The 15324-nt window shown below is 32.9% G+C and overlaps 1 protein-coding gene across 1 annotated transcript; it reads right to left on the minus strand.

Moving 5' to 3' along the window:
• Positions 1 to 9: 9 nt before the first annotated feature.
• On the minus strand, positions 10 to 12774 carry LOC125649039 (glia maturation factor beta-like). Its single transcript, XM_048876253.2, has 6 exons — positions 12654 to 12774; positions 11362 to 11458; positions 9117 to 9166; positions 8682 to 8814; positions 2233 to 2306; positions 10 to 464 (listed from the first exon to the last, which is right to left on the minus strand). The coding sequence occupies exons 1-6, from the start codon at positions 12654 to 12656 to the stop codon at positions 396 to 398; spliced, it is 426 nt and encodes a 141-aa protein (XP_048732210.1). The 5' UTR covers positions 12657 to 12774; the 3' UTR covers positions 10 to 395.
• Between the last annotated feature and the right edge of the window lie 2550 nt (positions 12775 to 15324).

The raw sequence follows: 15324 nt of genomic DNA on the forward strand, positions 1-15324 counted from the left end.
AAAATGAGAAAAGTTTTAACAGATTTATTTACATACATATGCTTTGACAGAAAAATCTGATGAATTCTATAAAAATGATACAAAACATGGTTTCGAATAATAAAAAAAAAAAGCAGACGTAAAATAAAGCAGAGTACATCAAGACATGGTCCCTTGTAAGTCCTGTGGAGTGTAAACTGCGGTATGAGTTAGTCCAGCTCACTGACCACTTCATGAGGAAGTTTCATTTTGCATAATGTTCAGAACATGTGATCAGTTTGATTAAAATTAGTTCCTTTGATGCATTCACATAGTTCACTGCCCTACAAGAGTGAATCAAAAGATATGATTGGATTGAACTGGTGATCTGCGTGTGGGTGGTTAGTTTGACCATTTCTTTGTCTGGTTGAAATCTGTTACACTTTCCCCAACTGTTCCAGTAGCCATTCCTCTGTGAATTCCTCTGGATTCCTGATGTCATAAGTCTGTAGTGAAATCATAGAAATTAAAAGTCTGTAACAAAATTATAGATCTGTTGTACATTATCTAATAAAATTAATGACCAGGGGCCAGTTTCACAAAAACCAAAATATGTCATAAGATCCATCCTAGCTGTTTCACAAAACTGCCATATCTTAAGATAATTTTAACATTGTTAGAAATCTTAAGACATCTTAAGACTTGTATTAAGTCTATACTGAACTACATGTATGTTGTGCTAAAAGATAGGTAGCTTATCCGGGGGGAACATGGTTTCAGGGACAGAAACAATCTATTTGACTATATGGAGGATGTGGACATCATTAATAAGCTTCGTATACCGCAACATTTAATCTTTATCATGAACTCAATATTCATTTAGAATATACCACAGCTAACTTTTTCCTACTTTCGCTGTTTGGGCATGTCAATTTTTTCTTCATTTCTTCCCCCGACCGGACATAATCTGAATTTACAGTATTTACTCTAGAAGTGACACCTCCCAAAGTTTCCTTCATAACATTGGAACTTTAGTTTTGTTTTAAAAACAAATGTCTTTTCTTTTCACCACCTCGTCAAACAATACTGATATTTCAGTAACTGAAAAGTATGGACATCGTTTCATGGACATCTTAAGTCTTTTGACACCCAGTTGTCCGAGTGCATGAACACAGACTTCATAGCCGCTATGTGGTCACTAGTAAACATATTTAAATACTTTTCATTTATTGTTTGTAGACACAAAAGCAGTGTAGGGTGAATCTATTTCTTCATGTTTTTTATGTTTTGGTTAGTTTTCGTACTATTTCATTTCATTCAGTTACTGGCTTTTTTACATAAGAAAGCTTTTGCGCCCAGTATACATGCATAGTCGAACACACGTATGCATTTTGTTCAATTAATGTGACGTTCGTTATAAATTTGCTTAAGTATTACCTGTGTCTTTGGTTTTCCCTACCCACCCACGCTCTCGTTTACGGAATACCTTTTTTGTATTCAGTATATTATTTTGTTGAATAAAACAAGTGTGGCATTGCTAACTTGTAACAAATGCATCAATCCTAATGTCTTTTTTCTTTATATATTCAAAATTAGTTATGCAAATGTTTATAAGAGAGGAATGGGAGAGGAATTAAAAATATATATATATCAGACTTTGATAGAGTGTTTCTATCAAAATATCATTCAATGTTTTCATTTTTGTATCACAATTTCTGAAACCAAATAGTACACAAACCGAGTGTAACTTTTGAAATACAAAATAAAGTGTAAGTTCAAATGATTTAAAAAAAGAAGTACAATGTATTAAATTTTATGAATATATTAAATGATTACAAATGCCTAAAATCATAATATTTCAATTTCCTATTTATAGTTTTAGGTACTTCAATCTTTCATATACATGTAACATTTAAATTCATCCATGCAGTTAAAAGATTGTAAAGGTAACACAGTATTTTACAATGTAACGAGTATAACAATGTCCTAAGATCTATCTTAAGATTTCTTGAAGTTAAGATAGTTTTGTGAAACAGTACTGTCGTATCTTATGATTGTCATAAGTCAGATCTTAAGATAGTTTTGTGAAACCCGGCCCTGTATTACAAAATTTCTATTGTCAGAAGTCTGTAACAAAATCCTAGATGTAACAAAATTATAGAAATCAAAAGTCTGTTACAAAATTATAGACTTGTATTACAAAATTCCTATTGTCATCTGAATCACCGACGCGTGCTAAGCTTTTCCGAAACAAAGAAAACGCATATTTCATACCTTTGTCAAGCCAAGGGACTGGACTAAATTAAGAACGCTCCCTGCATACATCATCTTCTGTTCTGGTGGGCAACCTGTAAAATGATAAGCCAATCAGAATTGTCATCACAAGGAGGAACAATTCATGTCTTTACTTCCATCACTTATCAGTGATGCTTGACAACTGTTTTCAAGATTTACCTTGGTTTAAATTACTTGAAATGAAATCGCAATGTCATATAATTTAAACACCTCAGAAATGGCAAACTTTTGGATCCTCCTGGAAAAAGCTATTAATTTGTAAAACAATACATGTGTGTGTAAATACCTCATGAAGCTATTGGTATTCCTATGATGAAAACCTTTGTATAGATGTATAACAGTACTGGTGATATTCAAGAAATAAATTTAATTTTTGAAAATAAATGAGAGCATGAACTGCGACACTTCATGCCAGCACACTTCATAAAATGTGTTAGCTCTTCATAAAAAATATGCAGGCATGTGAAGCATTGTATATCCTCATGTATTTTTAAAACAGAAATATACTTTTAACATTTACATTTGAAGCAGTCACATTCAATATCTATGACCTTTTCAAATGTATTAATTAATGCATATGTAGTTGATTCATTAATGGTGGCTTTGTGTTCGGGCGACAATCCATAATGAAAAATGGAGTTGATTATCGGAATTGACGAGCCAAAAAGATTGACAATCAATTGTCAGCGACAATCATTTCATCACTACTGACTACCACAATGTCTTCACACTTTGAAAACATCACAAAACTGAAATTCTTTATCCTCTGGTAGACATTTTCAACTGTTAGTTCCAGGGGCTGGTCTACTGCACCAAATGAAACAGTCAGTGAGAAAATGCAACCAGATCGGGATTTGAACCCAGGCCCCCTGAATCTCTAGTCATGTGCGCTATCTGGTCATCAGCGATCGAACCCATCTGACCGCCACTATAGTGCATTGACCCTAATTCATCTGCGGGAGATAAAACTGTACCTCAACAGATGCAACAAAAGGTCAAGCTCATCACTCACTTTGTGTCTGTAGCTTGTGCGAATGACTGCGAGAAATAGTCTGTGACCTTGTGGTAGTTGTGCATAGTTTCAAATTTTGTTTATTACACTTTGAATTATTTCAGTATAGCAGTTCATTGATTCACTCCAGACACATGCACTTTACTAACCCTGTGTTGTGTGTTTGTCACGTGTAGAATACACGTAGTAAACAACCCTTTCAATTATAATGGTTTGATCCAGCTACCTATAGGTAAAATATAACCTACGGGATATTTAAATATTTTGTACTATTTCTATAATTCTATTAGTAAGTGTTTATTACTTAGGACAATGAAAGGCTCTGGAGGGATTTTATAATGTTTTCTTTTCTCCTAAGACAATTCCAAGTCTGAAACTTGAACGACAAGTTGTGAATTTTGTGAAGGTGTAAAAACTTGTGAGTTACACAATTTAACTTAAACTTCTAGTTGGATTTATCTTAAATTTTCATAACATATTTGGCTGAAGATAAAGCAAGTCTTTCCATTCAACAACTACAAAATTGAAGAAAGCTAAGTATTAAAATTCATAATTGAAAGTGTTAATAACAGATTTAGTAATGACAAGTTAGTATTGTACATTGATTCATGAATTCTTGTATAAGAGGATCTGTGAATGGCTATCGTGGCAGTCAGAGAGGTTCGATTACCAGTGCCACATTGCTCAATTAATACAGCACCTGACTAGAGATTCAGAGGACCAGGTTCGAATACCAGTGTGGTCCATTGCATCCCCCCCCGACTTGCAATACTATTATGAGTTTTTAATGAATAGGTCATGATTTCAAAATACATGCAATGTTATTCATGTAAAAATATAGCTCAGTTCCATAAAATGGAATGCATGTCATAAATTCATGTTTTGAAATTCATTGTGTTTCTATCAATTAGAAATATGAACTAAAGTAAAAGTCAACTTCAAGGATTCATCCTCCAATTGACAGTCATTTTCTTCTTAAAATTCCATGTTTTGATTGTCTCAATGTGATGTGTTTGTGTATAGTTTACATGTTTACATGTGATGTGTTTGTGTATAATTTATGTGTTTACATGTGATGTGTTTGTGTATAGTGTATGTGTTTACATGTGATGTGTTTGTGTATAGTTTATGTGTTTACATGTGATGTGTTTGTGTATAGTTTATGTGTGTTTACATGTGATGTGTTTGTGTATAGTTTATGTGTGTTTACATGTGATGTGTTTGTATATAGTGTATGTGTTTACATGTGATGTGTTTGTGTATAGTTTATGTGTGTTTACATGTGATGTGTTAGTGTATAGTTTATGTGTTTACATGTGATGTGTTTGTGTATAGTTTATGTGTGTTTACATGTGATGTGTTTGTGTATAGTGTATGTGTTTATATGTGATGTGTTTGTGTATAGTGTATGTGTTTACATGTGATGTGTTTGTGTATAGTGTATGTGTGTTTACATGTGATGTGTTTGTGTATAGTTTATGTGTTTACAAGAGATGTGTTTGTGTATAGTTTATGTGTGTTTACATGTGATGTGTTTGTGTATAGTGTATGTATTAACATGTGATGTGTTTGTGTATAGTTTATGTGTGTTTACATGTGATGTGTTTGTGTATAGTTTATGTGTTTACATGAGATGTGTTTGTATATAGTTTATGTGTTTACATGTGATGTGTTTGTGTATAGTTTATGTTTTTACATGTGATGTGTTTGTGTATAGTTTATGTGTGTTTACATGTGATGTGTTTGTGTATAGTTTATGTGTGTTTACATGTGATGTGTTTGTGTATAGTTTATGTGTGTTTACATGTGATGTGTTTGTGTATAGTTTATGTGTGTTTACATGTGATGTGTTTGTGTATAGTTTATGTGTTTGTGTATAGTTTATGTGTGTTTACATGTGATGTGTTTGTGTATAGTTTATGTGTGTTTACATGTGATGTGTTTGTGTATAGTTTATGTGTGTTTACATGTGATGTGTTTGTGTATAGTTTATGTGTGTTTATATGTGATGTGTTTGTGTATAGTTTATGTGTGTTTACATGTGATGTGTTTGTGTATAGTGTATGTGTTTATATGTGATGTGTTTGTGTATAGTGTATGTGTTTACATGAGATGTGTTTGTGTATAGTTTATGTGTGTTTACATGTGATGTGTTTGTGTATAGTGTATGTGTTTACATGAGATGTGTTTGTGTATAGTTTATGTGTGTTTACATGTGATGTGTTTGTGTATAGTTTATGTGTGTTTACATGTGATGTGTTTGTGTATAGTTTATGTGTGTTTACATGTGATGTGTTTGTGTATAGTTTATGTGTGTTTACATGTGATGTGTTTGTGTATAGTGTATGTGTTTATATGTGATGTGTTTGTGTATAGTTTATGTGTGTTTACATGAGATGTGTTTGTGTATAGTTTATGTGTGTTTACATGTGATGTGTTTGTGTATAGTTTATGTGTGTTTACATGTGATGTGTTTGTGTATAGTGTATGTGTTTATATGTGATGTGTTTGTGTATAGTTTATGTGTGTTTACATGAGATGTGTTTGTGTATAGTTTATGTGTGTTTACATGTGATGTGTTTGTGTATAGTGTATGTGTTTATATGTGATGTGTTTGTGTATAGTTTATGTGTGTTTACATGTGATGTGTTTGTGTATAGTTTATGTGTGTTTACATGTGATGTGTTTGTGTATAGTGTATGTGTGTTTACATGTGATGTGTTTGTGTATAGTTTATGTGTGTTTACATGTGATGTGTTTGTGTATAGTTTATGTGTTTACATGTGATGTGTTTATGTATAGTTTATGTGTGTTTACATGTGATGTGTTTGTGTATAGTTTATGTGTTTACATGAGATGTGTTTGTGTATAGTTTATGTGTGTTTACATGTGATGTGTTTGTGTATAGTGTATGTGTTTATATGTGATGTGTTTGTGTATAGTTTATGTGTGTTTACATGAGATGTGTTTGTGTATAGTTTATGTGTGTTTACATGTGATGTGTTTGTGTATAGTGTATGTGTTTATATGTGATGTGTTTGTGTATAGTTTATGTGTGTTTACATGTGATGTGTTTGTGTATAGTTTATGTGTGTTTACATGTGATGTGTTTGTGTATAGTGTATGTGTGTTTACATGTGATGTGTTTGTGTATAGTTTATGTGTGTTTACATGTGATGTGTTTGTGTATAGTTTATGTGTTTACATGTGATGTGTTTATGTATAGTTTATGTGTGTTTACATGTGATGTGTTTGTGTATAGTTTATGTGTTTACATGAGATGTGTTTGTGTATAGTTTATGTGTGTTTACATGTGATGTGTTTGTGTATAGTGTATGTGTTTATATGTGATGTGTTTGTGTATAGTTTATGTGTGTTTACATGTGATGTGTTTGTGTATAGTTTATGTGTGTTTACATGAGATGTGTTTGTGTATAATTTATGTGTTTACATGTGATGTGTTTGTGTATAGTTTATGTGTGTTTACATGTGATGTGTTTGTGTATAGTTTATGTGTGTTTACATGTGATGTGTTTGTGTATAGTTTATGTGTGTTTACATGTGATGTGTTTGTGTATAGTGTATGTGTTTATATGTGATGTGTTTGTGTATAGTTTATGTGTGTTTACATGTGATGTGTTTGTGTATAATTTATGTGTTTACATGTGATATGTTTGTGAATAGTTTATGTGTTTACATGTGATGTGTTTGTGTATAGTGTATGTGTGTTTACATGTGATGTGTTTATGTATAGTTTATGTGTGTTTACATGTGATGTGTTTGTGTATAGTGTATGTGTTTATATGTGATGTGTTTGTGTATAGTTTATGTGTGTTTACATGAGATGTGTTTGTGTATAGTGTATGTGTGTTTACATGTGATGTGTTTGTGTATAGTTTATGTGTTTACATGAGATGTGTTTGTGCATAGTTTATGTGTGTTTACATGTGATGTGTTTGTGCATAGTTTATGTGTGTTTACATGAGATGTGTTTGTGTATAGTTTATGTGTTTACATGAGATGTGTTTGTGTATAGTTTATGTGTTTACATGAGATGTGTTTGTGCATAGTTTATGTGTGTTTACATGAGATGTGTTTGTGTATAGTTTATGTGTTTACATGAGATGTGTTTGTGTATAGTTTATGTGTTTATATGTGATGTGTTAGTGTATAGTTTATGTGTGTTTATATGTGATGTGTTTATGTATAGTTTATGTGTGTTTACATGTGATGTGTTTGTGTATAGTGTATGTGTTTACATGTGATGTGTTTGTGTATAGTGTATGTGTGTTTATATGTGATGTGTTTGTGTATAGTGTATGTGTTTACATGTGATGTGTTTGTGTATAGTTTATGTGTGTTTACATGTGATGTGTTTGTGCATAGTTTATGTGTGTTTACATGAGATGTGTTTGTGTATAGTTTATGTGTTTACATGAGATGTGTTTGTGTATAGTTTATGTGTTTACATGAGATGTGTTTGTGCATAGTTTATGTGTGTTTACATGTGATGTGTTTGTGTATAGTTTATGTGTGTTTACATGTGATGTGTTTGTGTATAGTTTATGTGTGTTTATATGTGATGTGTTTGTGTATAGTTTATGTGTGTTTACATGTGATGTGTTTGTGTATAGTTTATGTGTGTTTACATGTGATGTGTTTGTGTATAGTTTATGTGTTTATATGTGATGTGTTTGTGCATAGTTTATGTGTGTTTACATGTGATGTGTTTGTGTATAGTTTATGTGTTTACATGAGATGTGTTTGTGTATAGTTTATGTGTTTACATGAGATGTGTTTGTGCATAGTTTATGTGTGTTTACATGTGATGTGTTTGTGTATAGTTTATGTGTGTTTACATGTGATGTGTTTGTGTATAGTTTATGTGTGTTTATATGTGATGTGTTTGTGTATAGTTTATGTGTGTTTACATGTGATGTGTTTGTGTATAGTTTATGTGTGTTTACATGTGATGTGTTTGTGTATAGTGTATGTGTGTTTTCATGTGATGTGTTTGTGTATAGTTTATGTGTTTACATGTGATGTGTTTTTGTATAGTTTATGTGTTTACATGAGATGTGTTTGTGTATAGTTTATGTGTGTTTACATGTGATGTGTTTGTGCATAGTTTATGTGTGTTTACATGTCATGTGTTTGTGTATAGTTTATGTGTTTACATGTCATGTGTTTGTGTATAGTTTATGTGTTTACATGTACTTATTGTTAAAGCATTGAACATAAGATGTGATCGAGTGATGAATTTTTGTATAGTTTATATGTTTACATGTGCGTATTGTGAAAGCGTTGAACATAAGCTGTGATCGAGTGATGAATTTTTGTATAGTTTATGTGTTTACATGTGCTTATTGTGAAAGCGTTGAACATAAGCTGTGATCGAGAGAATTGTATTACTGACCTGAGGGACTACTGAAGATAAAGCACAGTGGATAGGAAGTCCTGCCGTCATTATGATGTCTGACATAACTAATCACTACGTAGCGAGGCTGGGACACAGGCAATTCTGACTGTAGCTCATCTATTTCACAATCCTGGAGAAATGTCAATCAAAGGCATAATCTTACAGCTACAGTGGGGTCAGTCAGATTAGGATCAGGCCTTCATCATGTTTTGTTATTCTGATTGTTATTGCGGGGATCAGATTAATGCAGAAAGTGAGAGGTTTTATTTTAAGCAGTCTGTTACGTTTCTAATGACATTGACAACTTACATGTATATAAAAACATAAAATACATATATATAAGTTTCTCTGCATTATATATTAATCATAATTACCTCAACTATCTAAACACTAAATCCATTACCTCAGCCTTCTAAACACTTAATTCATTACCTCATATTCTTCTTCAATGATGATTTTCATAGTATTTTTGTCAACTTTCACTGAAATGATAATCAAAATGTTAGATATATGTAAGCTAAGATGTTCAAAAAGATTAAGGACATTCATCTAAGTTTAGTGGGAAAAAAAGCTCACTATTAAAGTAATCATGTCAAATTTTAAAAAAAGAGAAATCTTTGATAATTACAGGTGACTCTTGAAATTTCGAAGTTCAGGGGACCTTGATAAAACTTCGAGAGTTAATTCAAGAGATGGAAATCCGGAAATTGAAGGTCCGACCATATGGTTCAGATTTTACACAAAGAACAAACTCAGGAAATTTAACAGTCTGTAGATCTCCAAATACGCCGGTTTTGAGATATGTCCAAGTTATTTCCCTTTGGAGAACTCTCGTACTTAGTAAGGTGCAAAACAACTTGTTTACACGCGGGAGTGGGACAGATATTCATCACTGCATAAGTGAATCTGCTCAGTAAGTTTATCATATGCAGTTTCATCACCCAATTTTGACTGATACACAAACTAAGTAAATGATAAGTATTTAAGAACTAATTAAATACTTAGAATTCTTATTATATCACGTTATTTTGTTGCTCCTAGCTATCATATCCAGGACATTGCTTGGAAATATAACATTGTATTTATGTTTCCACTTTAGTAAAACATTTCTTTTGACAGTATTTTACATTTCTTATAACAAGTATTTAATAAGAAGTCCTTTTTATACATTTTATCGTCTTTCTCACTGACTGTGGTACCACTCTGTCCCACCTAAGCATTCAAAGTTCCACTAAATGCACCCCCTACACAGGAGAGCTCTAATCTCGAAACTGGCGTATTGGGTTTACAAACCGGACTGAAACAGCAAGAGCTGCACAAGATGAGAAAAACTGGAAAATGCGCCCTATTCTCCAGGAGGAGAGAAGGAACTTGGTCACGATCTCCAAATTAGTGTCTCTAAGTTAATTTCTCAAAGTTACTCTTTCTCCTTGTCAAGTTCAAACAAATTATATATATTATTCATAGTCAGATTATATATGAATTTTAATCATCACAAGACCCCAGTGTAGGGTTAAAATTGACCAATTAAACAATTATCCCTGTATCACCTATAAGTACACCTAATTACCATAACCACACTAGCCTCCAGCATTCAACAAAATCCAGGTAAGGTCCAAGCAGAAATAATTATATGTTTGGATATCAGTGTGTGTATGCTACCAAGAGATCAAGAGTGAAAAAAAAATGAAATGTGTTTTACGGGACCCAACTTCCCTTCGAGGGATTGAGAAGTTTGAAAGATTGAAAGTTCAAGAGATCAACAGTAAATTTGCTTAGTTATATAGAGAGAAAAATCGGGACCATGATTTCACTTCGGGAGATGGTGAACATCGAGAGATCAAAGTTTGAGTGATCGAGAGTCACCTGTATATCACATGTACATAAATCTGATGACCACCACCACAAACTCTGTTCTTTTAAAAAATAAAGAATGAATAACAAAATATACAGCTAAAAAAAACCCAACAGATTCAATGCAAAATAAAAGGTATTACATTAAAGTTGCAAAATGTATGGTCACTGTTGCAAAATGAACAGCCACCAAAGCAAACTGAATGAATCTGTTTGTATGTTTCATGCAATGATTCATTCAAACCAAACTGAATGGTCCCTGGGCTAAATTGTCACTTTATTTGAGCTGAATTGTCTGAATACCAAAATGAAATACAAATCAGCATCAATTTGGAGAATATCTGTCTTATAGATGACTGGTTCATTTGCACTGATGACCATTTGTTTTGCAACAGTGACTGTTCTTTTTAAATTTAAATATTTTTATTTCAGCTGTATAAGATAAGATAAGTTTATTCCAATTTTGGGCTCAGAGGGCATAACAGTAAGACAGTTTATAAAGAAGGAAATTCAAAAAAGAAAGAAAGTTTACAACATTAACTACAGGTTACATAGACTGCAAACTGCATGTGGATGCAGCATGTTGGGGAAACAAGTACATACATATATGAATGCTAATCATGTATATACAAAAGTAAATGGACAGTATCAGTATTATACCAACATATGAATAATAAACTATAATGTATATTCACCATTTATTTTGCATTGACACATTCTTTATATCTTTTGCTACTCATACTAAGTACTGTACTATTTTCTAACCCCTTTCATTCATTGACACATGCAGATGTATGGTTCATTTTGATAAATATCAACTCACATATTATAGCAGCAACATTTTTTTCTTTTCTAAATCTGAACTTTTTCAACCTGTCAACGACCTCTGCAGAAATATCACAGACTTGAACATTTTGTGCCTGAAATATATTGAAATCAGTATCACAACAATTGTTGAATAGATTAAAAGGGCAGATAAAGAGCCAACAAGGTTTACTCCAGAACTTACAATGTTTTAATGAGTCAGCATGTCAATTTCATTTCTTTAACCAAAAGTAAGTGAGCAAGTATTTAGTAAGCCAGTAAATTTTACTTCAAGTCAGTACTACATACATTTAACAAGTCAGCACAAGCTCTGTAGAGCTTTTTAACCAATACATATTCAAAGACAATTTAAAACACATAGCATGCATATACACAGACATATCACAGATTAACAAAAGAAGACATTTCATGCAAGAATATTGAGATAAGAAGGCAATATTACATGATGTCATATAAGAAGACATGTCGAATCAAGAAAATTTTCAAAGAGAAGGATGAGATCAAATTGGCACTTTTCCATTTCAAAAAATAGGGACAGCCCTGGAACTTCAGAGATTTTTTTAGGGTCTGTAGAGGGCCGAAATTCGGCCCCATTCCCAATGTTGAAAAGCAGGTGTTTTTCCCAAAATGATTCCTAAAAATTCCCAAATGATGGATGCTTTGATGAGAATATGCCATGAGGGGCCATCCAACATCAGTGTCACTTTTTTGCATAAAATTGTGACAGTTTTTTCTCTGCCATAAACCGGAAATTAAGGCTTGTTAAAGCCAGCTACATTGATAATAAAATATCAAATGGTTAACTCTTTGCTTGTTTTTCTTATTTTATGTATGAAACAAATTTCCCAATTTCAATCAAATATCGCTATTTTCCCCAAACTTGAAGACCCTGGCCCCTGGATTCAAGGGGTAAAAAAATCCCTGAACTTTTGACTACTATCTGATTATATATCCTGCATTAGGACACAGGAGTCGGCAGTTTTATTTGTAAATTAAGGTCTACAATGTAAACAACAACCACCGCGAAGCTCAGTGGTTGTTTACATTGTAGACCTTTACAGATAAAACTGCTGACTCCTGTGATCAGGATCCCCATTTCTGTCTCTGAGGAAATTCGAAATACGGCCCCTCCCCCTTCTTTCCGACCCATGTTACTAAGTGGTTCTTGTTACAAACAGCCAACACATACTCAATTTAAAAGGTACTGTATCATGACGAAGATTAATATTAATGTGTATGAGGAAACAGAGAGCTTTACAAATAAGAGATAAAATTCAACGTCTGCCGTACCATTTTAACCGGAAGTAGGAAGTACTAAAGTACGGAAGCCGATAGGTGCCAGGGTATAGAATTAAAGGAAGTGAACATGAAAAAAATATTTGTTGCATAATAAACTTAAAATACCTCCTGAAACTGAATAGTGTAGCCTGAATCTAATTTGCTTGTTTCTATTACGAGATTTGATCAATTAAACACTCTAAGTTAAAGGTTTATGGAGGTCATCCATTATTTCCCAGTATGCATCTGTGCTCTGACGTAGATGAGACACATTGCTGTTGTTGACTGGGTCACTATTATACAGCAGAAATTTATGGATTCATATTAGAATTGATGGATAAGGTTTTGGTGCAAAAAGAATTGAAATCAAATCTAATTACAATGCATTAAGAAAAAGAAGAAAACACTCCCACAAAATATATCCAGCTCCTCCAACTTCTGAACTTACTCAGAAGCACTACCGGTAGTACTGTTATATTTCAAGATTCCAAATCAATGAATTTTATTAGATTTTAAAATATTTAGAGATAATTAAGGTGACTGTCATAAAAGTACTGCAATATAGGCATATAGTTTATATATTTGAAAATAATATTAATTTATGTACATAGACCACAGATAAATTTCGGAGATGCAATTTACAGCTGTATTATTTATTTACACTAATAAAAATTACTTATTCAGAATCTGTATCAAAGTCTGAGGTTTCAAGAAATCCTTTATAATTGCAGTGCTTTTAGGAAATGCTCCTTTAATTTATGTCACAATAAATGAGGGTAAAACTACTCTGATTTCCCCCCCAAGAGCTGACCGCGTCTGACCTAGTTCATGTAGTTGATAAACTGTCTGTACATAGGCCATAAATCTTTATAGCATGCCTGCAACAGAATTGTTACTGAATTCTATCACGTGTGTGTGTAATTGGAAATATTTACACACAAATGCCATGTTATGTTTAGATTTTAATACATGTGAATACAGAAGGTATTTATCATTTTCGTGTTTTTCTTACTTGTTTAACAAGTTGTTATCCAAGTCCTCTGAGACCCTTCCTCTCTGGATACATAAATCCATGGATAAATGTAAGCTGTATCAATTATAACAGGACTTAGACACACCATGTCAAAATATGGGTGTACAGAACCGCACTTTTTGTGTATATCCATGTAATCTGACACAAAATGTTCAAACTCATGACAACAAAGACACCCCTTGAATGTACATAATTCCTCTCTCATTAAAATAAATAGCTGGTAAAGAAGAATTATTCTGAGAAACAATTTCTTCCTCTGTAACATCAGGTTCAAACTGATATCCCATATTTAATTCACTTTCTGCTGATGACATTTTAACGTTGATGCTTACAATGTGCCAAAAATACACAAAGTGTCCTACTGACATCAGCATCAGTGCTGCCCTCTAGTGGATGCTAGGAGATAACTCAGCAGGGAGGTAATAATTTTTTCAAAATAGCAGCTCCCAAGGATTGAAAAGATTAGTTAATCTTTATGAAATATCTCTCTACTAAAGAAAGCTATATCTTAATGATTTTCAGAATTCATTATGTAAAACTTACACGGTACCAATTTTGATGCACCAGATGCGCATTTCGACAAATAATGTCTCTTCAGTGATGCTCAACATGCTCAACCGAAATGTTTGAAATCCGAATATAATACATCAAAATGACAAATTCAAACCCTTTGTCACATTTTCATGTTCACTTCCTTTAATATTTATTTAACTGGCGGCCGCCACTTAATTTATATGGCGGCCGCTACTTAATTTAACTGGCGGCCGCCACTTATTAACTGGTGGCCGCCATATAAATTAACTGGCGGCCGCCAGTTATTTTATCTGGCGGCCGCCACTTAATTCATAAATGGCAGCTGCCAATTGCAAAAACAATGTAATTCGTATCGCTGAGTGATTATTTTGGAAAGATTTAAAATAGTACGCAAACACACAGCATCGTTTTTCAAAGTGTATAGGGACAGTCGGAGGAGAAATTGTCTTCTACAATTGTTGACAAGCAGAAAAGGAACCTAACATGTCTCTTTTGTCCAAACTTCGTACTCCTAAATTGGAGGGAGAGGGCTCCGTTCATTCTTCAATTGATCAGTTCATTCATTATTACATTTTTACCATTCATTACTACTACCAAAAGAGTGGGGTGGGGGCCAATCCGCCAATTAATCTTATTTCACATGTGAAAATAATTATAGTTTGCATGTGAAAATAATAGAAATTGAACGTTGTCAAAAAATGGAGGGTCAGCTCCGTGGGTCTACGTATTTAACAGTACAATCGAAAAACAATAATTTAATGCTCTTAATTGTGCGTGTGATATATATATATATATATATATATATATATATATATATATATATATATATATATCACATACATATTACTAAGCATTGGGAGGGATTGCGCCCCTTTCACTTTGAGAGAGAGATATAGAGAAAGAGAGAGGAATTGAATAACTGGTGACAGCCATATAAATTATTTAAACTGAGTGGCGGCCGCCATATAAATTAAGTGGCGGCCGCCAGTTAATTTATATGGCAGCCGCCAGTTAATAAGTGGCGACCGCCACATAAATTAAGTGGCGGCCGCCAGTTAAATAAATATTAATTCTATACCATGGCACCTATCGGCTTCCGTACTAAAGAGATAAAAT

The sequence above is a fragment of the Ostrea edulis genome, chromosome 5 (assembly GCF_947568905.1).
Source record: "Ostrea edulis chromosome 5, xbOstEdul1.1, whole genome shotgun sequence".
Taxonomy (NCBI): Eukaryota; Metazoa; Mollusca; class Bivalvia; order Ostreida; family Ostreidae; genus Ostrea; species Ostrea edulis.